Source organism: Melozone crissalis, unplaced genomic scaffold, assembly GCF_028551555.1.
Source record: "Melozone crissalis strain CALT ecotype California unplaced genomic scaffold, PUWL_Pcris_2 ptg000034l_1, whole genome shotgun sequence".
Lineage (NCBI taxonomy): Eukaryota > Metazoa > Chordata > Aves > Passeriformes > Passerellidae > Melozone > Melozone crissalis.
The window spans coordinates 24,192,208-24,218,399 of record NW_026535812.1 but is presented as its reverse complement, the minus strand read 5'-3'; the positions used below and the strand labels follow the sequence as shown (position 1 = coordinate 24,218,399).

The 26,192-nt window shown below is 43.4% G+C and overlaps 1 protein-coding gene across 1 annotated transcript; it reads left to right on the top strand.

Annotated features, from left to right (window-relative positions):
* The first annotated feature begins 202 nt into the window (after nt 1-202).
* OTOL1 (otolin 1) lies at nt 203-3,624 on the top strand. The gene is made up of 4 exons (XM_054282300.1): nt 203-503; nt 1,522-1,611; nt 2,450-2,521; nt 2,729-3,624. Exons 1-4 carry the CDS (start codon nt 203-205, stop codon nt 3,622-3,624), a joined length of 1,359 nt encoding a protein of 452 aa, XP_054138275.1.
* The last annotated feature ends 22,568 nt before the right edge of the window (nt 3,625-26,192 follow it).

The following is a 26,192-nucleotide window of genomic DNA, read 5'->3' as shown; positions in this document are numbered from 1 at the left end:
GAGATAAGAATTGTTTTCTCTTCTTCTCTGAGGTCCTCACTGCCTTCCCCAGGAGAAATCCTTGGGAAACTCTCTGTGAAGAGAGCTGAGGGCGCAGGGGCGAGGCAGAGGATGCAGGAGGGTTTTGCTGTGTGTCTGTGTCTGTCTGTGTGTCCGTGTGTGTATGTGTGTTTGTGTGTGTGTGTCTCCCACAGCCGCTGCCATGCCGAGCTGCCCGCGGCCTGTCCCGCTGCTGCTGGCGCTGGCTGTCCCCGCGCTGGCGGCGCTGAAGGTGACCCCGGCCGTGCTCTACACCAAGCCCAGACCTCCCCAGCCCCCGGCAGCCCCTCCATCTGTCCCGGGGAAAATCCCACTCCCAGCGGCGCCGGGCAGGGCTGAGCTCCCCACGCTTCTCCCCTTGGACAACTCCACGCTGGACTCGGCCGAGTTCTTCTTCAACTGCTGCGACTGCTGCCCGCCCGCGGCGGGGCCTCGGGGCTGGCCGGGGCCCCCGGGACCCCCAGGTGTGCTGGGCCCTCTCTGCCGGGCTGGAAATGCCAAATCCAGCGGCTTTGCCCTCGGGAAATCGTTGGGAGGGTTTGTGCGGCTGGTGGAGGAGATGTCAGCCATCTGCAGCTCTGATGCTGGGTGGTTTTGGCTGCTCTAGGGGCTCCTCACCACAACAGCCCTGCATTCTTTGTCTTATCACAACAGCCTTGCATTCTCTCATCTGACTTCTGCAAGCGCAGTAAATGTTAAGTGATACACAGTGTGAGTCAGCTACCCCTAATCAATCTCTCTGTAACCCCTAAATCTCCTGTCTCAGCTCTTCCTGAGGGACAGCTCTGATCGCTGCTGCCCAGAATGGGGACAGGAGCCAGGGAATGGCTGGAGCTGTTCCAGGGAAGGTTTGGGGTGGGTATTGGGATTTTAGGGAAAGGTTCTTCTCCTTTAATCCAATGCACTCCAGGGATTTTCACGTCCCATGGCTTGGGAACGGTTGGCTCATGGAAATTGTGGTGGCTGAAAAGGGAGTTTGATCTCTCATCTCTTGATGGAAAAGTCCTTGTGGTGACCGAAAGTGCCATAATCTGCTCCCAGACAGGCACTGGGAGTCTCTGGATTCCCAAGGGGATGGAAAAGGGAAAGGATTTCAATCCCTCCTTTCTGCAGCGTGGAGCTCTCAGCCAGGTTCCCCTTATATATTGGCAGAATTAATTCTCTTTAAGGAAAAGGACAATTCCAAAGCTCTGGCAGCTCCTCAGATATTAAAGCCAGATTAATTTCTGATGTTTTGTGAACCTCTGAGCTCCTGTGGCTCTGAGGCAGCTCAAAGTTGGTTTTAAAAAGTCTTTAAGTACAGCCCAGAGTGAAAGGCAAAGCTGTGAGATTTGATGATGTCAAATAAAACAAGCAGCTCTCCCCTAGGTGATGGAATCCCCTCATATACACTCCTCAATACCACACTGCTCAGGTATTGATGAAAATGTTATTTAGAAGTTAAATCTTGGAGTTACTGAGGTAATTTTGTTGATTTTACAGGTCCCAAGGGGGAGAAGGGAGATGCTGGGCTGCCAGGGCTGCCAGGATCCCCTGGCCCTCAAGGTCCAAAAGGCTCTAAAGGAGAAAGAGGTAAACCAGACCAATGGAAAATGCTGCTGCCCTCATAAAATACCACAAAATTATTAAAAAACCCATATTTTTTAAAGCAAAAGAAGATTTATGCAAGGGATTGAGCCCTGGAGAGGTTTAGCTGGCATCAGTGCAGGGACAGGAGCTCAGGTGGTGGCAGTGTTTGTTCAGGTGGAATAGCAGCAGCTGCTCAGAAAGATCTCACTCAAAAATTCTTGTTCTGAACAGGAGTTCAAAATCTGGGCTCAGTTTGCTTTGGATGAAGGACAGAAGTAAGAAAAAAGCCACCACGGAAGTTGCGTGCAGGTGTAAAATCTGCATTTCAATTTCAATCTCTCAGGCAAAAGAGCTTCAGTTCAGATGCTGAGCCATCATTATCCATCAATACTCCTGAAAGGAAACCCTGCTGTTCATCTGGGGCTTGGAGCAGCTTTATCCTGGCAGGATCCTGCCGCTGCCTCTGGAGAATCACCCAGGGTCCCAGCAGCAGAGTGTGGGGCTGTTCAGTCCCTGCAGCCCCTTAGGCAGTGATTCACCCCTGGAAAAGCTTTTTGGCCATGCTGGAATGAGGAATGCAGAGCTGTCACCTTCTCCACCTTCCATGAAACAGCAGCAGCTGCCTGGCAGAGGGGCAGAAATCTCAGAGTGAGGTGGTGCTGGGGGCTGTGGGATCCAGCTGAGGCTCCTGGAGGTGTTTCCTCAAAACCCACATTGCTCACGTCTGTTTTATAAACAAAGTGAGGGACAGATAGTCCCAGCAGGGTGTGATGTTTGCTGTGCTGCACACACCAGCACCAATTAATTAATTAATTAATTAATCACTGCTGCAACGTCCTAGGAGGAAAAGGGGAGCAAGGGGAGCGAGGAGCGAGCGGAAGCCCCGGTTATCCAGGGAAACCTGGGCTGCAAGGTAGGTCTGGAAAATCCAGGATTGCTCTGGAAAATCCAGGATTGCTCTGACCTTTCCCTCTGCTCTGGGTTTTACAAGAGCCTGGAAGGACCAACCCCTTTGGATGGTCCTTCCACCTCCAGAGCAATCCAATTTTATTGGTTTTAAATTTCTGTTTTATTGATTTTAATATTTTTTATTGGTTTTAATCTTCTTTTCTTCCTCCAGGTGAAGCTGGAGCCAAAGGCAACAAGGGCAGCTACGGCTTCCCTGGGCTGAAGGGACAAAAGGGGGCTAAAGGGGACACCTGTGACAATGGCACCAAAGGAGACAAAGGGGACAGGGGGGATCCCGGGGAGCCAGGAGCGGGTGGAGAGCAGGGGGACAAGGGAGAAAAGGGGGACACGGGGGAGAAGGGCTACTGTGGGGAGCCGGGGGGCAGAGGGGCCAAGGGGGACAGAGGGGAAGGGGGCACCAAGGGCGAGAAGGGCAGCAAGGGGGACACGGGCACTGAGGGCATGCGGGGGGTGGCCGGCAAGCAGGGGGAGAAGGGCGAGCAGGGCCACAAGGGTGACAAAGGGGACGTGGGCCCTGTGGGCATGGCGGGCCCCGGCGGGCCCAAGGGCGAGCCCGGCGCCAAGGGCGGCCGCGGCGCCCCGGGCAGGAAAGGCTCCCGCGGGGCCAAGGGCGCCCGGGGCGACGTCCCCAGGGCTCCACGCTCGGCCTTCAGCGCGGGGCTGTCGCGGCCCTTCCCTCCTCCCAACGTGCCCATCCGCTTTGACCGCGTGTGGTTCGACGAGCGCCACGACTACGACCCGGCCACGGGCAAGTTCAACTGCAGCGTGCCCGGGGCCTACGTGTTCTCCTACCACGTCACCGTGCGCGGCCGCCCCGCGCGCCTCAGCCTCGTGGCCAGCAGCAGGCGGGTGGCCAAGGCCAGGGACACGCTCTACGGCCAGGACATCGACCAGGCCTCCTTCCTGACCATCCTCAAGCTCAGGGTGGGCGACCAGGTGTGGCTGGAGGTTGGCAAGGACTGGAACGGGCTCTACGCCGGCGCGGAGGATGACAGCGTCTTCACGGGGTTCCTGCTCTACCCCGATGGTTTTGAGGTCCTTCTGTGAGTTTATAACCCTGAGGAGCATCTTTTCCCTCTGGGTGTGAGAGGAGAAAAGGGCAGCACCTTGGTTTAGTTGCCGTTTTTGTGAGGTTTTAACAAAAATGTTGATATTTGCAAGGATTAGTTTGAAGTTTGCCCGTTGTCCAAGCACCAGCATGACCAGCGTGGGGAGGGCATCTCCCAGCTCAGTTTGTAATTAGAATATTCAAATAATGGAATGAAACTCCTTCCCAGCTCCTGCAGTCCTTGCATGGCCCAGGCTCCCTCTAGGAATCAGTTTTGATCACCTCTGATTTTGATAAAAATGCCAAGGTTTGATTTCTAGAGCTCAGCCATTTGGGAACATGAGCAGTAGGTTCCTTGAAATCACCTGAGAAGATTTAAAGCTCTTTTATCCTTGAATCAGTATTATTTAGTGCTTTAGTCTTGGTCTAAAAGAATATTAGATCAGTGTAAAAAACCCTCCTAAATCTTGTTCTTAAACAAAAATAAATCTGAGACTTTCAAAAGTATTTGAGAGATGAATTTTTTATTTTATTGGCCTACTCAGACCACCAGGTTCTGAGCCTCTGATGCTGTGGGATCATCCTTGGGATCATCCTCGTCTGATGCTTGGGATCAGCCAGATGGGAACATGAGCAATAGGTTCCTTGAAATCACCTGAAAAGATTTAAAGCTCTTTTATCCTTGGATCAGTATTATTTAGTGCCTTAGTTTTGGTCATGAATTATGTGAAAAATTGTGTAAAAGAGAATTCAGTCAGCGTAAAAAACCTCCTAAATCTTGTTCTTAAACAAAAATAAATCTGAAACTTTCAAAAGTAGTTGAGAGATGAATTTTTTACTTTAGTGGTCCACTCAGACCACCAGGTTCTGAGCCTCTGATGCTGTGGGATCATCCTCGGGCTGCTGGGAGGAGGAGGAGGCACCAAGAACAGACTTTGGAATTCCTTCAAGGTGTTGTGATGGCTCAGAGGATTTGTGGGAATGTTTAAAATGCCTCACAGAGACCATTTGACCAGAAAACCTTAATCCAAGCTGGTTTCCTCCTTAAAAATATTGAAGTATATTAAAAAAAAATCCTCATTTTTGAGCTGTTTTCCCTCATTTTTCACACTGTGGCAGAATGACAATGGATTGATTGAGGATGTGCTTTGTCTCATGATGGAGCCCTGCTAAAAAAAACCCAAAATATTTGTTCCCTTTCACTCCTGCTTTTATTTTCTTTGGTAAAACTGTCCCCTCTTCAGGCTGCAGTGAAGCATTTTGACACAGGTGGAAGAAAATAAATGCTCAGGGTTCCAAGCAGGCCAGCAGCTCCTGTCAGTAATTATGAAAAATTAATCCAAAGCCATAAAAACACCTATTTTGTGGTGTTTTCCATGTTTTTAATCAAATATTTCACATATTAGCACTTAATTCTGTGACTTTAGGGGCAGAGCTGTGTTTCTGAACCAGAGGAGCATCAGCAGCAGAACTTGGTGTCTGCCTGTGCTTCCTGCCCTGGGTTTTTCCAGGTGTCCCCAAGCCACTGCTGCCATCAGGAGTGTCCCCAGCTGAGCTGTGTTTGCCCCAGAACAAATCCCACCTGTGCAGCCTCAGAACAAATCCCACCTGTGCAGCCTGAGGGATTGGGGTGGTTAATTACAGGGATAATTGGGGCCAGGTGGGAATTCTGTACTTATTTGGGATCAGGGAGCTGCTCTTGGCTGCATCCTTGCTCAGCTCCTGCTCTTCCAGTCTGGATTCCCATTCCCTGTCCCAGGTAAGCCCCTGGTTCTGCTTTTCTTTGATTTGGATGAAAATGGATGGATTTCATTGATTCTGACCAGGGTTGCAAATACAATATCCTGCTCCAAGTTCCCTTATTTCAGCTGAAATGTGCCTTAATTTTTTTTTAATTCTGTAGCTTTGCTTGCAGCTGCTTGGCTGCTGAAAGGTTTTCCCTTTTGGAAGGAGGATGAACACCTTTTGATGGGAATTATTGGGGAAAACACAAATATATGGCCCTAGATGCTACAGAGACAAATCCACTCAGTGCTTGTCAGAGCAGTCTTTATTTCCTTGTGTTATAAATGTGGCCCAACAAAAAAAAAAAATAATAAAAAAAAGCATTTAGCAGAGTTGTCTGTGCTTTGTGTGGCTCTTTTCTCCTCACATTCACTTTATTTCTCCCCTCTGCAAACTCACGGCCTTTGTTTTTCTTAAGGTTTTATTTTAGCTCCATTGCTATCCAGATTTTTCATCTCCCCAGGGCATATCCATTTGTTTGGATGACTAACTTGCTTTTCCTGTGGAAATCTGAATTTCTAACTTGCTGATCCAAGTCTCTCCCATGATAAGTCATTGTCCATCTGTTGGCTTCCTCCTGAGCTGCTGCAGGGAGGATTAATGTCTGTGGAGCCGGCTGCAACTTAGGCCTGGATTAGCAAGCACAGCCTCCATGCTTTGTTATCCTCATGTTCCTGAGGAAAGAAAAAAGGGTTAGATTGATTTTTAGTTTTCTTGTTTTTCACTTTCCATGCTTAGGGAACTTGGTGGGATTTTACAAGAACATTTTTTTTCCCCACAATCATTAAGATCCAGGTTCCAGCTGGCTTCATCCCACCTTAAACCTGTATTTGATGGACTTTCCTGCAGGATTTTAGGAAGAACTGTGGAGGGTGCTTGCAGGGTTTCAGCTGAAGGGTGAATCTGCTGCAGAGAACTCAGGGCAGCACCCCAGAACTTTAAAACTCGTGTTGGGCGTGTGGCTGATAAAATATAAGATGTTATGAGCTGCAGGGCTGGGATTCATGGTGCAGGACTGAGCTGCTGGAGTGGAAGGAGCTGTTTGAGCAGTGGTGCAGCCATGCACAGCTCATCTGATGGGCCAGGATTGATTCCTGGGCTGGTTTTTGGGACTCTGCATCCCACTGTGTCCTTGCGGGGCAAGGATTTGGGAATGGGGGGGATTTCTCTGCCAGGATCTTCCCTCGTGTCCCATGGAGCCAATGGCACTGGACCAGTTGTTGGACAAGTCTGAATGTCTGGGATAAAGATTTTGGGAATTTTGAGTAGAAACACTAGAGCTGTAGAGAGCAGTGTGGATTTGTGGGAGCAGCAGCCCCAGAAGGAGGGGCAGGAGCTGAGATGCCCTTGGAATCCTGTCCATGGAGGAGCACAGATCCTTCTGCCGACCCCACAGTGCAGCAGGGCAGAGGCTGGGATCCCATGGGAATTCCCTGCTGGATCAGCTCTGTGTGATCCCATGGAAATGTACCCTGGGTGATCCCATGGGAATTCCCTGCTGGATCAGCTCTGTGTGATCCCATGGAAATGTACCCTGGATGATCCCATGGGAATTCCCTGCTGGATCAGCTCTGTGTGATGCCATGGAAATCTACCCTGGGTGATCCCATGGGAATTCCCTGCTGGATCAGCTCTGTGTGATGCCATGGAAATCCACCCTGGATGCGCTCTGGGTGATCCCATGGGAATTCCCTGCTGGATCAGCTCTGTGTGATCCCATGGGAAGAGGCCCCTCACGGGAGCAGGGAGGAAGGAGGGCAAACCTGGGATGAGCTGCCTGCAGCCCCCATTCCCTGATCCCTCTGCCCAGGAAGAAGGGAGGAATAGGTTTATTCCTATTATAATTAATTTTATTTCTCATCACCCAACTCTGGTGATAAATTCACTTCCCCACGTGGACTCTGCCCTGCTTGTGACCCTCCCTGTCCTTCCCTCACCCCAAACCATTCCTGGTTTTCCCTCTGAGCAGGGAGTGATGGAGCAGCTCTGGTGCCGCATGGAGCTCACCTCTTGTAGCTCAATTAATTAATTAATGGAAACTTTTGTGTGCAAAGTGCCAACTCGGGGTCTGTGTGAGCTCGGCGCAGCCCAGCCCGGCTACGCTCCCGGCGGGTTTGGGGACGCGGCAGGGACAGCAGGTGGCAATGTGGCGCTGCGAACCGACCGAGCCGGGAATTTGCATGGAAATTCCTTGGGAAAGGAGAGCAGCGCTGCGGGGAGGAGCCGGCCTTGGGGCTGGGATGGGGTTTCCGTAGGGATGGATGGATGGGTTGTTTCCATGGGGTGGGAAGGATGGATGGATGGGTTGTTGTTTCCATAGGCTGGTATGGACGGATAGATAGTAATTTCCATAGGCTGGGATGGATGAATGGATTATTTCTGTAGGGTGGGAGGGATGGATGGATGGGTTCTTACCATAGGGTGGTGGGATGGATGGAGTGTTGTTTCCATAGGACGGGATGGATGGATTGTTTCCATGGGATTGGATGGATGGATTATTTCCATAGACTGTGAGGGATGGATGGGTCATTTCCATGGGGTCGGATGGATGGATTGTCATTTCCATGGGGTGGGATGGGTGGATTGTTTCCATAGACTGGGAGGGATGGATGGATGGGTTGTTTCCATGGGGTTGGATGGATGGATCAATTGTTTCCATGGGATTTGATTTTTTTTCCATAGGGTGGGTTGGATGGATGGGTTGTTTTTTCCATAGGGTGGGATAGATGGATGGATTGTGTCCATAGGAGGGATGGATTATTTCTATAGGGTGGGATGGATTTTGTCCATAGTCTGGGATGGATTGCTTCCATAGCATGCGATGGATGGATTGTTGTTTCACTAGAATGTGATGGATGGGTTGTGGACCTGCTCAGAAAACGCTTTGTCCCCATTCTCAGGTTCTTTGTGTCCCCTTGGAGCTGGGCTCATGGATTTTGGGATGGGGGGACATTCCCAGCCTATCCCTTCCACTTAGGGAAGGTCCATTTAGGATTTGATGCCTTAGAAAGGCCAAGCTTGGGCCCACAATGGTGTTTATTTACTGGGGGCTCTCTCTGTGTTTATTTTGATTTAAATGTTATTTTATCACTGAGGATCCGTGTCCACACTGAGAGCTCTGGATGCAGAGAGCTGCAGCACAAACCTCAGCTAGGAATTTGTGATTATTCCCCAGCTTCAATAACCCCAGGAAGTCTGTGACCACATGAGGAACTCTTTGCTGGTTTTAACACAAGGCTTGTGGTAAAACTGACCAAAAATCTGAAATTCCCACATTTTTGGTGCCTCCACACATGGAAAATGAGGAGGCAGGGAAGCTGTAAATGTAACAGAAGCTTGGCCATCTCCCTGATTTGTGGTTCTCATCATTTAATTAGGCCGCCAAATGCTGTTATCTCCACCTGCAATTGATTTTTGGCTGGCAAATTAGTGGTAGACAATTAGAGGTGTTCCTTAAAAACAAAAAAAAAAGTTTCATGAGGCTTCCTGGAATCCAAATCCTCAATAAATCCATTTGGTTTGCAATGAGAGAGAGGCTCCTGCTTCCCTTTAATGCCTGCACAAGGAGGAAAAAATGGTTTTTGCAGGTGCTGGTGATTGCCAGGTGCCTCTTTTGCTCTGCAGCAACTTTTGGGTGGAAAAATGGGAGATTTGGGAGTCATTTGGAAGAGCAGGGGTGTTGTGGTTACCAGGTAAGGGCTCTCAAATCCATTCTACTGAGATCTCTACTCCATATCCAGGTTATTTTATTTTTCAGATGTAAACTGGACTTTGGGAGCCTTTTTGGACAAATTAATATGCAAATAATTAATGTTAAAATTGTTATCAATATCTTAATCTATCACATTTCCTACATATTTCTATATTTAAATTCCTTCTGTGTCTTGTGCAGTTTCCCAGCTGAGAAGCTGCAGGAATAACAAAATCTGTGTAAAATCTGGATTTTGGGCTGGACTTGGGCCCCAAAAAAGCCCTAAAATGGAGGTTTAACTCTTAATACTTCACTCAAGCATAACCCCAAGAATGTTTAATAAATAATAAATATTTTTTTAAAATAAAGAATAAAATGAAGATTTTTCTTCATCCCTCAGGTAGAATTTGATAGAATTTAATCCTTATCACAAAGGTGATTTTAGGGGGGAGGGTATTGGTGTCACTTAAATGCTTAAAAACTGAATTTTTGTGATGAGCTCTGCTTTTTCTTTTTGTCAGAAAATTCAGTTTGTGCTTTTAAATGAGGTTTTCCTGTACAGGTGAGAGTGCCCCAAACCTCCATCCCTAATTTATTTGATGAGGAATTCAGCGAAATTCTAGAAAGCTGCAAAGCTTTGCTGGTAGATGGCAACTTGGGTTTGAAGAATTGAATAAATTTATTATTTATAAACAATAAATTTATTATTTACAATTACTTATAAACCCTCCTCCCGTTAGAAAATATGGAAATAACATTGAGTTGTGTGAGGGGCATTGGAATAAAAATATTTGTGGGATCAGCCAGAGCAATGAACCTTTGGAGCTGTGGTGCTGAAGGATGGGTTGGCTATTCCAGGTCCAGCTGTGGACACAGAAATGCCACCAAAACTGTGCAGAAAGTCACAATATTCAGGTGTTTTAAGTTCCAGGCTCTTGGAGCAGTAATCAGAGTTCCAAACAGCCACACCACTGCTTTTTCCAAATTTATCTCCCCATTCCTCCATCACTGTTGTTATCCCTGTTTACCTCCAGCTGAAATCTTTCCACTCAGTTGGTTCTAATTGACTCAGTCACTTGAAGGAAAATAACTTGGGGAAAAAAAAGGGCCTAAATATATATTTTTTCTCCTCATAAATCCTTCCTAAAAGAAAAAGATAAATCCAAATTATGAGCTGCTGTTCCCAATGGAACCCAAATTCATCTGCGACATAATTGGAATTACAGCATCTCTTGGCAGCCCAACAGAGTAATCAAGGAGAAAAACTCAAGCCGGGCCCTGAAAAGTTATTTTAAAACCAAAATTATGCACTTGAGCAAAAAGTGAGTGAAAATAAAACCAGTTTTAGTGAGTTTATTCTGAGTAAACAAGATATAATTGTAAATACAGGGATATCAACAACTCCAGGGTTGAAATGACCTCACAAGCAATATCTGGAATTCTATGAATTCACAGAAAACATTTGGATTTTAGCTCATGTGCCCATATTACCTTGTAATAGACACAGGAATATTGGGTAAGGAAATGTCCTGCTCTGCTCTGTTTTCATGGGAAAACAGTGAATGTTTTTTTTCCCATTTTCATGGGAAAACAGTCTTTTTTTTTTTCCCCTGCTTTTTAGAGAAAAGCTGAATATGCATCAGGCAAAATAGGGTGTAAAATATTCAGAAATATCTGCTGAGTGCTGGGGCAGGGTGGAATCCTGGAGTTAAGCTGGAAAATCCCTCTAAGGGCACTGAACTCGCCCAGCACAGCCCTGCCCCATCTCCCCAGGTGCCAAGGAAAACAAAATCCCTGCAGAGCCTCTCCTGGGAGCTGCTGTGGCCAGGAGCTGCTCACTCCTCCCTGATTAATCTAAACAGAGGAATATTTCAGTAGTAATTATTGCAGTAATTCATCCTTCCAGGAGCCCTTTGGGGGCTCCCAGGCCTGCTGAAAAATCCCAAAAACACTTTTATCCTGAAGGGAAAAATCATCCCCATTGGTCAGACGCAGGAGATGCTTCCTAGAGCAATCCAAATGAATCAGCACTGATGGGAACATGAGAAGCTTCAGTGGGGCTGAAAGAATTTATCATTTGGGGAAATTATGGTTTTTCTTTTCTTTCTGTGCTGCTCTGCTGGAGCCTGGGGCAGATGGGAGCGGGATTGGGGTGCTGGAGCCACTGCTGGGCATTCCCAAGGGATTCTTACAGCCAGGATTGATGGGAATCACTTTTCCTGGAGATGGAGCTCCTTTGGAAGTCAGTGTCAGCTTTGAAAACATTTCTGCAAACCCATCCTCACCTGTGGGTTTCTCATGGACACTTTGTGTTTGAAATCCAGGGAATGGATTCCACCCCCAGGTTGGATTTATCCCTGAGGGTTCACCCAACAATCCAGGAATCACTGGAAAACCCAGCAATGTTCAAGGTCTGACTTGATTTTTGCTTTTCAATCCTGCTTTGAGCAGGATTACAGAAAGAGAGGAGCTCAAAATGCTTCTCAGTTTGGACCCCCCATTTGTAGCTTATCAAAGCCCAGCTCTAGGTTTTTATTAGGTAATCAATAAATCTAATCAAGTTTTATGGGAAGGGTGGTTTTATTTTATGCTGTCGTAAATTCTCCTCATTTTGCCTATCAGCATTTACAAGGGATTTGGAAAGCACTTGGAAAAAGAAACCCACATCCAGTTTCTCAACAGGACTCTTGAATTTCTGTCTGCGTCACATTAAAAGCAGAATTGAAAAAGTTTATTGAATCGGTGCCCCTAAACTGACCCAACACAACCATCCCAGATGAGGATGAGTTTCCATAAACAGCTTCAGGTACGGATAGGGATGGATCACTGAAATAAATTCTGAGAAGTATTAAACAAAACCCCAAATATTGATGCATGAACTCAGCTCTTCATACCTTTGTAGCTGCTCTGGTATTAAACAGCACTGGGATGGTGCCTTTGGAATTTTCCAGGGAAGCTGGAGTTGTTTCAGCCAGGAAATGTGAAATCCCTCAGCTCTGGGGGTGTCTGAGTGGTTGAGGGTCAGGGATGGATTGTGTGGAGCAAGGAAAGCCAAGGGATGCCCCTGCTTTCCATGGTGCTGGAATTCTGAGGGAACTCAGGCTCATAAATATCAACTTCTTGAGCAAAGTGCTTTAGGGATAATGCTCTTTTTACAGTGAGACTCAAGGCAGATTAATTATTCTGGGGGAAAAAAAAATTAACAATTTTTAAGTAGTGGAACCTGTCAGTGTTTCCTATGAGAGAAATATTAAATATAAAAATGGTTTCAGTGTGTAATACAATCTGTGGTGTCAGTGTGCTGTTTCAATCTGTTGTTCCTCCAAACACTGGGTTGGGTTGGGCTTGAAATTAGAATGATTTCAAAGTAATGCTGGGGAGAGGCAGAGTGGGAGGACTCAGGAGCTGAGGTTGCACCTGCAGTAAATTTAACCCAGGGCTGAGGCTCATAGGACAGACTTACACCTGGTTTTTATTGACTTTTTCACTTTTCCACTGGAGATCAACCCCCCTGACCCTGCCCTGCTCCCTGGTGGGATCCCCCTGGCACTGCCAGAATCCTGCACTCACTCCTGCCTTGGCAGCTGAGCCTTTCCTGGTGAGATTTACCCAATATCCCACATTTTGAGCACTGATTTAGTTCAAGGACAGGCTCAGGGAGCATTGCCAGGGGATTTCAGCTGCCCTTATGCTGTGTCCCATTTTTCCAGCCCTCAGAGCTTGCAGACACCTCAGCTTCAACAACCACTGCATATTTTAATTTCTTTTTCTGCTGTAATTTATTTCTGGCCAAGAAGACATGGCTGGGTTATTTATCCTCTCTTAATTGCTGTTTTCTGGGAGCGTTTTGCCTTTTGTGGCCGGGCAGGAGGTGGCAGTGACAGCCAGGCTGTGACCTGGCATGATGAGACTGCTCTGATCCCGACCTTAAAACCAGGGCAGGAGGCCTTTATTCATATTCATACTTCTTCCTGCTCAGGCAGCTCTAATTTTAGAAGGAATTGTACTTATTCAGAGGTTCTGATGATGCATTTTTATGGCACAGGGGTTTGGAAAGGTCCTGGCTCTGAGGAATGACAGGAGTGGGGCCTGGAGGTCACCCTGAGGCCAGGAGGGTTTTGAGCTTTGGAGTTTTGGCCTTTGGAGGCAAAACTCATGGAAAAGCCTCATAAAATATCCATTATTTGCAGTCTAAATATGAAACAAGTCAGCATTTAATAGGGGGAGACAAAACAACAGGAATCTGGTAAATGGGGGCCTTCAGTTCTTGTGTGTCCTGTGCTTGGTGCCCAACCTCTAACAGAAATCACTTAAAACTGAGGAGGTTTTGCCTTTTTTCTCCCCCTTTTCTTATTGTCTCCATCAGTTTTTGCCCTGCACACCTTGATTTCCACCCTATTTCTGACCAGCAGGAGTTCCTGCTATTAATGATGGGGAGACTTCCAAAAGATCCTGGAATTTAAAGCGACTTTGAAGGCAATTTCCTTTAAACTCTCCTGAAAACTTGTCCCACTGTAATTGTCTCAACAGAAATCATTAAAACTGAACATCTGTATGATCTTGTGCTTACCACTCTCTGCTCTTGTGAGTTTTGGGATGTTGTAGCTCAGGTGTCTGTCCCTAAATAGATGCCATAACCTAATCCTGCTTTGCCTTGCAGAGAAATAATTGATATTTCCTTGAGGGTGTCTCCCTTCTCTGCTTTATGTGGGCTCGGATAGAATAAATTTAGCTTGGAAAAACTGATGTTCATGCCCTCACAAAGTCAATATTTCAGAGCAGCTGCAAGAGGGGGACATTTAGAGGGTGCCACCATCCAGAGTGATGTTTTTTAATCCTTTATCTCTAATTTGGGTCAACTAATGTGGAATAATCTTGTTATCCATGACAACCTGGCTGGGCAGGGTGACATTCCCTCACTTTGTGCCTCTAACTCATCTCCAGCCCCATCTGTGTCCCTGGGTGTGCAGGGATAACATGCAAAATGTGAAATATTTTTAGCAATCCTTCAATAAAAGCCATGAATTCCCAGATAATGGAGCTCGAGTGTCAGGCAGAGTCATTCCAATTACACAAAATTACACAAAAATCACACTTCAGGCACCCAGAGAGCTGGGAGGAATAATTGTTCTTTCCTTATTTATAGGGCAACTAATAATGAAAAGAGTTTTTTCTCTCATAACTTGATTTAGTCTCATGAAACTGATTTGCTTCATTTTTACAGAGTGCACAGTGCTTCTGCCTGCTGCTCTCTTGAGATGGCAACAAGGGAATTTGGGGTTTTTTTTGAGTGTAATAAAGATATTAAACAGAATCTAAAGAATCATATATCAAGGAAAAAAATCCTAAAATTAAGGCCACCAGGTGACACTTGAATGCCACTGTAGGAAGAGTTTTATTTTGGGGAAAAATGATTGAAAAAGGACAATCTTGACCGGTCCTGGTACTTTGCATTAAGAGGCACTCAGACTTGAAGAAATAAATCAAAAATCCCATTTTAAGCCTCATATTATCTGAAAATTGTGTGCATTTGCATAGATTGGAATAAATAGTAAATACTGAATGATTATTTTCAGAATCCAGTCATAACTACTTGTTATTTTATAGTTAAAAGAATGAGTTATAAAAATTAAATTAGATGTTAAAGACCTTTTTTGTTGTTGTTGTTTCCAGCTCATTCTCCTCAATAAGCTGAGGTGAATCAGCCTGTTTAGAATCGTTTAATGCCAAAAATAGGCTGCAGAAATGGGACAATACCTGAGCACATATTTAGGATGTTTGCATTGGCCTTCAAAGGGAGCTGATGTTGCAAACAAACACCACAGAAACAGCAAAACCACAAAAAAACAGCTGGGGCAGGTGCAGGACACAGAAAATTCATTTTTTTCCTGGAATTAAATTCTCTGGAATTCTGAATCAATGCATTTCCACCCTCAGGTTCTGTGTGATCAGCTAAGGAAAGGCTTGGAGCAGAAAAGAGCAAGGCTCAGACTCTGCTCTTCCAATTTCAAAGGCAAATCAGCCTGAATTTGTGTCCTCAGAGGCAAAAATATAAAAAATATCAGGAACTTTCTCAGCCCCTCCCTGGATTTATGCCAGGAGCCTTTTGGGGCCACCTGGATGAGGAACATCAGGGTTTTGTTTTTTTTTTGATGGAAAACCTTCAAAATTAATTTCTCATTGCTCTGGGTCTGCCAATGTTGGGGATTCTTTCAGATACTCCCAGGTATTTGGAGATATTTTAGTCCTTTCACCCTAAAAATGGATATTTAAATAATAGCATCAAAAATAAGGCTTGAGGTGCTTTTCTGGTCAGTCGGAGGTTTTTGTTGTTTCAGTCAGGTTCATTAAGAGCCTCTTGATGTTTCTGTGTATTTTTTCACTAAAATTTCCACCTGCTCCTCTGTCCCCTTCCCAGCTGCTGTGGGGACATTTCCACCCAGGTTTTCCTGTGCAAATTCCTGGTGTGGAAAAGAATCAACTTTTTGCAGTGAACTTTTATTTAAACTTTTGTTTAAACTCACCGTATGCTCTGTGCCCAGACAGTTCCGCAAGGCCAGGCCATTTGCTTGTCAACAGTAGATTATTTATTTTAATTTTTTAAAAGTTAAATACTGGCTTCTAAAAGATCTGAAATGCTTTAAAAAATATTTAATGGCCCTCTTAATATCTCCTGTAGGTCCTTTTCTTCTTTGACTTTGTCATTGGGGATGAATTTGCTCAAATTTGAATTTTTTCTGGTTTTTCACTTTTATGGCTGGTTTGTCTCTGCTTTATCTCCTTCCTATGGGTTAATTATGAAAATCTGCCCTTCCCACCTCCCTGGAACTGGTTAAACTGATTTTTATATTTTAGTGATTTTTTTTTTTTTATATTTTAGTGATTTAAAAAAAAATCACTGAAATAAAAAAAATCGCTAAAATAAAAAAAAAATTAGTGATTTTTTTAGTGATTTTTTTTTTAATTTTAGTTTTTATTTTTTTTTTTATTTGAGCATCCAGCCTAATGCTCCATCAGACCAGGGGTTTAAATTATTTAAAGTACGTTGGAGCTTTCTACACTGTGTCAGTGCAAGTTGTAACCAAGATAGATTTTGAAATATGTTTTTCATGAGGCAATAAAATAACCTCATAATTCTGTTTGTCAGGCTTGAAGTGTGTGAATAAATATGGCAGGCAGTGGATATATGGTGTTAATACTTTCAGCTTTTGGATATTGGTGAATATATATTTTATTTTTTTTTTTCTGTGTGTATGCAAGATGAAGAGGAGTAGGGATGAAATAAATTATTAATTACCGAGTAGTTTGGTTTGGAGAGGACCTTTAAAGATGCTCTTGTAGCCCCCCTACAATGAGAAGGGATTTTAAGAGAACCCAAACAACCTGACCTTGATTGTGCCCTTAATCAAGGCTGTAATAAATGAATTAATTCAACTTTTTAGTGCTGGGTTTGCAGGACTTGGCTGTGGTTGGGGGTCAGAGCCCTGAGAGTTTGAAATTCCCCTGAGGCAACACCAGGGCTGGGAGGGATTCCAGGAGTTTGAGAGGCTGTGCTTGTGTGCTCAGTACCATTAAAAAATAAATATATATATATATATTTATATCTTCTTTTTCAACTTCTGTTTTCTTTTCTCGCCCTGTTTGGTTTGGGTTCATGCCTGGAGCAGGAATTCTCTCTCTGTCCATGTGCCCATCATTGTGGATGGGCACAGGAGAAGGCAGTGAGGGAAGGAGTTTGCTCTGTGGTCAGGGAAATGAGGAGAAATTAAAATATCTCAGGGCTCCTCAGCAGCTGAGTTCATGTGGCGAGTGAAATGCAGAATGGGGTTTTTACCTGACTTTTGTGCTAGAACTAATATTTACAATACAATATTTACAATAAACCATCGGCCTTTTCTATAACACATGGCTATGGGTAGATGTAATTTTGCTCATTTTGGCCTTATTCTAAAAACAAAGTGTAAAAAATTAGGCCAATGAGATAAAAACACTTGTAAAATGCTGATGAAATATCTAACCCATGCATAACAAATCCTTTGCTGGGGAGGTCTGTGCCAGAATCTGTCACTCAAAGCTGCTGCCCTGAGCTGCAGGGTTAGGCTTTGCCACAATAATATAGATAATAATGTAGATTTTTCCTGTTTAATATTGAGGTGATCCTTCCCTTCCATCCATTGGGATGCTATTACTCAACCCCCAGTGCAGAATAAGGCAAAGAAAATCTCCAGGCTAAAATTTATCCTGCTTTTATAGTTCTACTTTCATTTAGACACAATAGAACCCCCTTAACCTTGCATCTCCACAGTCAAATTCCTGCCCAGAATATTTGAATTATTTTCCAAACTATGCAGGAAGAGTTGGAACAAGACACCAGGGATTTATTGTGGGATAGACTGGATATAAATTAATTATTTTTTCAGTGAAAAATTGTAATATAATCACAAAATTCCTCAAAAATCTTGAGTTTCGCTTGTTTTACTTTGTTTTTAGTGGGGCTCTTCCTTTGAGACCCTGAGTGATTTTGTGGCTGCTGAAGGGTTTTGTGCTGGCATTTCCTTGAGGACATTCCCAGTCCTGTCCTGTGGAGTCTTTGCTTCTTTTTTGGCAAGGTTGGGATTAAATGTGTGAGACATTTCTTGTTGGGCCTCAGATGTTTATAAGTTCTTATCCATGCCACAGTCCCATAAATTGTGAGTTCTGCAGTATTTGACTTCAACAGGCTAAAAATGGAGCCCCAGCTCTCCCTCTGCAAGGCCTTTTAAGGATAAACTGTCCAATTAAGAGATGACACCTCAATTATTTTTACTTTTAACCCAATAACCAACCACCCATGCCCTGCAATGGGGACTTTTTATCCAATTACACAAAACCACCCAAACCCATGGAGGAGAAGGACAGGAAGGAAGGAGAACAAGGCCCAGCCTCCACCCTAAAACCTCCATCTTGTTTTCTGTATATTACTGTATTCTAAACCCTTAAACTCTGTGTTTCCCACCCTGTGATATCACACATTTCTGTCCAAACTCCACACCCGCAATCCCAGTTCCATCTTTCCATTTTGGAAGCTCCTCCAGAGCCCCACATCAATACCATGCTCTCTTGGGAGTCAGTGCCTGTCAGCACAGAAATCCAAAATTCTCAGCGTCCAGGGAATATTTGGGTTTTACAAACACCTCAGCCCATGCTCTCCCTCTGCCCCTGCTCATCAGTCTCGACCCAGCAGCTTTTCCTCCATCATCTCTCTCTTCTCCTGTTTTAAAGTGATTTTTTGGTAGTTACGAGGGACAAAGTTCATTGCAGGCTGAGCAAGGGAAGTGCTGTTCCAGGAATGTTCCCTCTTACAGCTCCACTTCTTCCAAAGAGAGGTGACACCCATGACCTGGGAAGAGCACCTGAGAAAATGAGTAAATTTTACAAGAAAAAATTGCTTTCTTTTCCAGATATTTTTTAAAATAACAAAAAAAAAAAAAACAAAAAAACCCCAGAACCTTAGAAATAATAATTGCTGGGAAAATGAGCTGTGTATGTTTATTTTACAGACAAGAAATAAGGTTTGTTGCTGATTTATTGGCTGCCAAGACTCAATTATTTGATGAAAAAATTGAGTTTCAATATTGAATTTTAGTGTTTACTCTTTGCAATGATCTCTTGAATTATTCTGATTAATCACCCTTTTCTTTTTTCTCTTAAGTTATGTCATGGCTATTCAAAAAAACACCCAAAAAACCATTGGTGATCTCAGCTCTTTCCTTCCATTAAAATCAGTTTGTCACTTTGATGGATTCCACAGGAATTTCTCACCTTGTTAAGGCGGAGGTGCTGAATTTCTTTGGAGAACTTGGAGCATTTGGAGTTTTCCTTCAAGTGTTCCCTCAGTGCAAAGATCTTTTCCATTATTGCAGGGAACAGCCAGAGACAGGAAAAGATTTACTGAAATATTTTGCTTGGTTTTACAGAATTAGTTGGAACAAAACCTGGATGTCCTGAAATCTTCTTGGTTCATGGTTGGACTTGAGGAATTTTAGGGATTTTTTCCAATCTTAATGATGCCCTAATTCTATGATTGTGGCTTAATTAATTTTACAGAGGGTTTAGTTGCATTTTGAATTTTACACTGTAATAGGTCATAAATTGTGGTGTTTTGTAGGATTTTAAGTCAATATTCCACTGGAATATTTTAAGGAAATATTTGATAATTATTGAAATTCAGGGTTAAAATCTGAGCATTTTGTCTTTACCCAAACTCTTGTAAAATTTTGCTTTTCCTCTTGGAGATGAACCTGTTAATGCCTATTTAGTGCTTTCATTTTCAGGGCATTTTCTTTTGTGCAGGAACTCTTTCTGTAGAATTTAATTAAATTTAGATGCAGAAAGGTTTTATTCTTCTCTTTGTCTTTTTGAGGGCCAGGTGGGGAATGAAAATCTGATCTCTTGAGATCTTACTCCCAAAAATGCTCCAAAATTGGGTAAAAACGGATTAATTTTTGTTTTACATCCTCAGAACTGAAATGTTGGTGTGAGATCCCAATTGGAACCACTCAGGAAAAAATCCTGGGGGTGGAAATCTCCTTTCTGTGAGAAATTAAGCAAAATAGAACTTAAAAGAATTTAGGAATTGGAGTTTTAATGTATTCCAAAAATAGCACATTTGAGATAGGGTTTTCACTCTTTTAAGGACTTTTTGGGTTTATAAAAAAATTTCTCAGGAATTAAATATATTTGAATGAAAGTCCAAATATTGCCAACTTTTCCAAGCAGAAGCGTGGCTTTGCCTCTGCAGAGAAATGAGAAATAAAACTCCTGGAAATTGAGGTCTTGAGGGGGGGAAAAAAAGGAAAAAATCTCCTTCCAGAATTCTGCATTTTTACCTTTCAGTGATTTTTCCCAGCCCTCAGTTCCTGCCTGCTCCATGGTGAAATGAAGCCCACGATGACAAATGCCAAGGCTCAGCCCAAATAAATCAGTTTATCTGCACGGTGTAATTGGGAGATGTCTCCCTGCTGAAGGGTGGCAGGCAGTGATTGAGGCGCTGCTCGTAAATAAACCTGGCAAAAACTGAATTTTCTCCTTTTCCTGAGTGCCCCAGGAGCAGCATCCAGGCTTGGACTCCATTGGGGCTGAGGGCTGACTCTCACTCCAGCTGCATTCAGGGATGATTTTGCCTCTTCCTGAATTAATTTTTAGGTGTCATCCACGCCCTGCTTGGCCAGGGAATATTTAGGGAAGAGAAATAAAGGAAATTTTACTGCTGCACAGTGTGGAACTGTGGGGAAAGGGATTTCCCTTGCTTTAAAAACTGGATTCCTCCAAAAACCTCAGGAAAAGCAAGGCCACACCATCCTGCCTCTGCACCAGGGGAAATGCAGAATTTAATTTTGCTGCAACACAAACCCACTTTCATTCCTATAGATTTGGTTGCAAATTAATAGGTAAAACTCTTATTTACAAATAAATAGGTAAAACACTTTATTTTCCCTTCACTGGGGGAGCAGCACTGTGATATCCTGCATTAATTTCCCATGAAATATGAATTGAAGGCGCTTGTGTAATTTCCTTGGAAAAATAAATAGCATTTTCCAGCGCTGACAGCAGAGAGGCACTGGTTAATCCATTGCTTTGTTATTTTGTCTCAGATTTTACGGGCAGGAGATAAAAGTGAATTAATTTTTGTTAAAAGATGACCTCTGGAATGGGCTCCCTGCTGAGCGTGTTAATTATTGGAGCAGGTATTCACAGCTTGAGACCCAGGAAATATTGATTTGTGTGGAGTGTCTCAAAGAGGGGGGAAATGAACCCATGGTGTTGTCTCAGTGAAGTCAGAGCCACCTCTGGAAATGGGAATCCTGGAAATATCCACTTGGGAATGCCTATTTTGCCCTGGGGAGTCTGCTGGGAAATGTCTCATAATCATATTTTAGTAGAGGGGATTTTGCTGAATGAATGTTGTTGATTATTTGTTTGGCTTATTTTTGGGGATTTTTTGGTTGTTCTTTTTTTTTGCTTGCTTGTTTTTTGGTTTGTTTTTTTTGGTTTTTTTTTTTTGTTTGTTTGTTTGTTTTTTGTGGGATTTTTGGGTTTTTTTGGGGTGTTTTTTGGGTTTTTTTTGTGCTTTTTTGTGGCTTGTTTCTTTGTTGTGTTTTGTCTTTTTCTTTTGTTTTTTTGGTTTTTGTTTTTTTGGTTGGTCTTTTTATTAAAAATGCATTTAATTTCTTTAAATAAAATGAGTTTAGTAGATTTAGATTGGGATTAAGATGGAATTCCTGGCTGGGAGGGTGGGCAGGCCCTGGCACAGGTGCCCAGAGCAGCTGTGGCTGCTCCATCCCTGGAAATGTCCAAATCCAGGCTGGATTTGGATTGGGACAGTGGAAATGTCCCTGCCCATGGCAGGGCGTAGCACTGGATGGGTGATTAAGATCCCATTATTTGATTAAAAAACCCCAATAACTGAGAAATGTGTTCCTCCATCAAAGAATTGGAGATTTTAGACCACGCTTGGAGGTAAAACTCCCCAGAAATTTCAGCATAAATGTGTCAGTGTCCCCCCCAGCCGATTTTTCCCTCTGTATGGTATAAATCAGGATTTTTCACCTCAAACTGTCCCTCCTCATCTAAAAGATGTTTTTCCATCCCTCCCCTGGATCTGGGCAGGAACAGGCAAAGCCAATTTTGTCTCCCCACACTGAGTCCTGGAGCAGATTTTCTGTGGAGCCAATTATTGGTTTAACAGGGGATAATTGGATTTATTAGGGAAGCTCTGCAGGGCCTCAGAAGCCTGAGAACAATGGGCTGTGAGGGAAGAGGGCAGCTGCCAGTGGAGCTCTCAGGGACTGGTGTTGGACCAACATTATTTCATATTTCCCTTAATGACTTTGGCACCATGAGTCAAAACGTGCAAATGAAATTTGCTGATGACACAAAACCGGGAGTCAGCCTGGCCGCCGAGGAGGATTGGATTAATTAGGCAGGATTAGATGACCTCCAAGCCTGCAATAACAGAATTAGGGGGAAATTGAATAGTGCAAGCTTTGGGTCACGTCCTGGAGAACAATGAGATGAATTCCAGCAGGACTTTTGGGGCTTTTCCTGGATCACAGGGAGCTTTTGACCCCTTTAATGGTGAGAGGGGCAGGTGAGGCAGCCAAAATGTGGGATTGTGGCTCCCTGTGCTCAGCTGGGATGGAAGAGAGGGGTGGAGGAGCTCTGAGCTGGAGCTGAGCAAAAGGAACCCAGGACATCCCTCTGGCTGCCCTGGAGTGTTGGGAAGGATGAAAGTTAGACAAGAAAGTCTCACAGATATGTGTGCTTGGCAGAAATATTTTTGAATGTAAAATCTGAAGAAGGAATAGAAATCAAATAAAGTTTTGATATAGAAGAAAGTTGTTGAGCCAGTCTTACTGGATAACCAAGGAGGCAAAGGGTGTGTTGGTTAGAAGGGGTTTTTATGGCTTAGAGCAAAGGATAAACCCACCCCAAACAAGAAGATGTTTTCACCAAGCAGAAAGAAGCACAGGCAAACAAGGCAGCAAATGGTGCAAGTAGAAAAAAGGTCTCAGAATTTTCCACTGCAAGGAAACTGAAAAACAACTTCTAGCTTAAACTGTAATGTACTGACTTTTAGTGATTAGAGAACACTAACATGAATATGGAAATTATAGCAATTATGATAGGCTATAGGTAATAGTTAAGGTATAGATTGGTTCTGCTGTATTGAGATGCTTAGCAAAGAAAAGTATAGAATGCATTGTAACCAAAAGAAAAGTCTATAATGCAACGTAACCAAAACCAAAGGGTCTCCAGGGCTGCCTGCAGCTGGAGCTGACAGCTGTGGGCACAGCTCTGTCACCCACAACCCTGGGCTGGTTTGACATTTTGTATATAATAAACTGCATTTTGTATACAATAAACTGAATTTTGGAGAGCCCCTGCAGTCCTACATCTCTCATTTCAGCTCTTACAGCGAAGGACTTGAGACTGGCAGGGGCTCAGAGACCTTGGCATGGAGTCACAGACACTTGTGCCTTGGATTTTAACCCATGGAAACAATTACCAGCTTTGTGTGAGGAGTTACAAGCCACAAGGGTTTGAGTAGAATGATAGTGAATTTAACACCAGGTGAAAATGTAGAATTTTGAGGTTTTTAGAATGAGGGTTCAGGAGGCAAGATGGAGGAATTTTCTTCTTGTCTTCCATCTTCTGCAGTGATGGTGACACTTCCGGACTGGTTTAGAGTAGGGACAGACTGTCTAATGTAGGTGATAGGTGTTGGAAAATTATTGTAAATAAAGTAACTTCTAGTATAAAAAGCTAACACCACCCCAAGGGCAGGGACTGTGCCACAACCTGATCTGCTGAACACATTTCAGCAGGTCAGAGAAAGAATGATAGAGATAAGGAAAAATAAACAACCTTGAGAACCAGAGCCAAGGAATCCCATCTTCTTCTTTGGTCTCAGGGCTGGGAAAAAGAGACTTTCCTTGTGGTCATCTCTGCACCAGAGACCTCACAAAGGGAGGTGGCTGCTCTCCATCAGGACATTGGGGCATGAAAAAGGAGGGGAAGCTGCTCAGAGGATGTTTTTGTGGGCTGGACAAGGGGGTGGGAGCCAGGTTTGAACAGATTGAAGCTGTTAAAATTAAAGGGAGGTTTGGAGCTGCAGTGCACTGGGAATGCTGGGCGGAAAACTCCAAACTTTTCTGCTTGTTTACCTCAGGAAATGAAATTTTGGGCTGCTGAGGTGGTGTCAGGAGTGAGAGGATAAAGGATTAAAGGATATTACTATGATTAAAGGATGACCCTTTAACAACGAGTGCCATGCAGATTTCCTTGCTTGGGATCCATTTCCTGAGGAAAACCCACGAGTCTTGGCCTTTCCCAAATAAAGCCACTCCAAGCCTGTTTTTCTGGAGTGCTTTACAATGATTAGTTGATTATTTTGGTGTAATTACATTTCCAGAAGGAGTTTTGGCTCTGCTCTTCCGAGTAGGTATTATTTGCTTTATGTAATTGTGGAGCTCTGGTTGTCGTGGCAACGGGACAGTTTTTAAATTTAGAAACTAATTTGTTTTCTGTCACTTTGCTCTTTGCTGTTAAGGAGACAAGCTGTTTGCTATTAAATAAAACTTAAAAAGGAGGAGAGATTAAACGTGGATAAAAATATAATGCAGAAAATATGGTGTAGCATTCGCTTAGAGATGAAGGAGAAAGCATTGGCAAGGCCAGGAGGGAAATTCCTGAATTTCTTGGGAATAAAGGGGAAGTTTTTGGGCTGCTGAGGGGATATTTTGTGTGTGAATGGGAATAAACCCAATGGGGCTGCTGAGAAGGATAGGAGCCCTGGAATCCCAAATTTCTGAGTTTATAATTCTATTTTTTTTGTTCTCTACCGCAGTGGGGTCACTTGGCATCTTTAATTTTTGGCTAAAATACTGAGAGTATGCAAATTGCTTAAGCAAGTTGTGGAATTAAGCACCTGGAAAATCTCAAAGTGGTTTTTCACCCTCTTCCCAACAACTGAGGGATTTCCTGGTGTTTGTGTAACCTGTCCTAAAACCTCTCCTGATAGAGATCCCTGAATAATCTGTTCCTCTGATCAACTCTACTCGGGTATAGGATAAAAAAAATCCCATTTCCTGTTTAAATCTCCTCTGCTTCCCTTCAGGCCCATTTTTCTTGCACCATTCCCAATGGATTTGTCCTTTCTCCTTTTTTGCTGGAATTTCATCTGTCTCGAGGCCTTTCTTGGCCCCTTGAGGGTGTGTGGTGTGCAGGAAACACCAAAATTTGTGGTTAAATGAAAATCAGAGGAACAGAATTTATTCGTATTTTAATGCTTTGTCCACAGTGGGTTTTGTTGGAGTTTTTTAATTCCCAGGCTCTTTCTGGAGCTCTGGATTAAGCTGGGATGTTCCCTTGGAGACAAAGGTGGTATTTTTGATTATATAATACAGGCTGGCTACTTTTCTCTAAACAACATCTAAATCAGCCTGGGATCTTTCCAGAAAAGGGAGAATATAAAATATTGATGTTCCTGCTGGAAAAGTAGGTCTTTGAGATTAATTTTTGTTCATGAAATAGAAAGCCGAGGATTTTTAAACGACTTTGAAGAGCCAGGCTGGGGAATTTAGCCAAGGAGCTGCAGGTTTGTGTTGGAGATGATTTTGTTTTATTTTTACTCACATTGGTGGCCTCAAGTCGAGCTGGTGAAAAGTGAAATTCAAAATTAAAACTTTGGAATAATGGAATGGTTTGGGTTGGGAGGGACCTTAAAGCTCATCCAGTTCCATCCCTGCCATGGGTTGGGACATCTCCCACTGTCCCAGGTGCTCCAACCTGGCCTTGAAGAGTTTTAGAATTATTTTAAATTACTGGTGATACAATCAAAAACCTGGAGTTGAGTTGCTGTTTCCTGGAGCTAGTTGAGGAGAGCTCTGGTAGTAGTGGAAATATTAAACCAAACACGAATATAATAATATAAATCCACAAAAAAAAGTGTATTGTAAGGCAAAATGTCTCCTGGAGATGGAATTATGCCTATTTGGAGAAAAACAACTCAAAATTTAAAGATTTATTCATTTTTTTTATTGCAGTCCAGCCCCAGGGATGCTCATTCCCATCCTTGTTCTTAACACCCCCAGAACTTCTCTCACCCTTTTCTGTGGTATTTCCAATGCTGAGAGTTTGAACTGGGCCTTCAGCCAGAGCTCTTTTTTATATTATATTTATATGTAATTATAGGTTTATACTAATATTGTAGTTTATACTAATAGTTATGTATAGTTTTTACTAATATATATATTATGTAATATATAAATATGGATATATAATTATACATTTTATATCATTATATATTTATATTTATATATGACATAATTATATATTTATAATTATATATACATATAAAATTATATAATTATATATTTACAATATATGTAAGAAAATATTTTATTTTTCCCTTTGGGCAATGAGAAGAGTGCTCAAACCCATGGAATTCCCTGGATTTCCCTGTTCCAGTTTGCAGGGGCATTATTAAATCCAGATTTAATAATCTGGATTATGCAAGAGTGAGTGAGGCCTGCTGGCAGTGTGGATCTA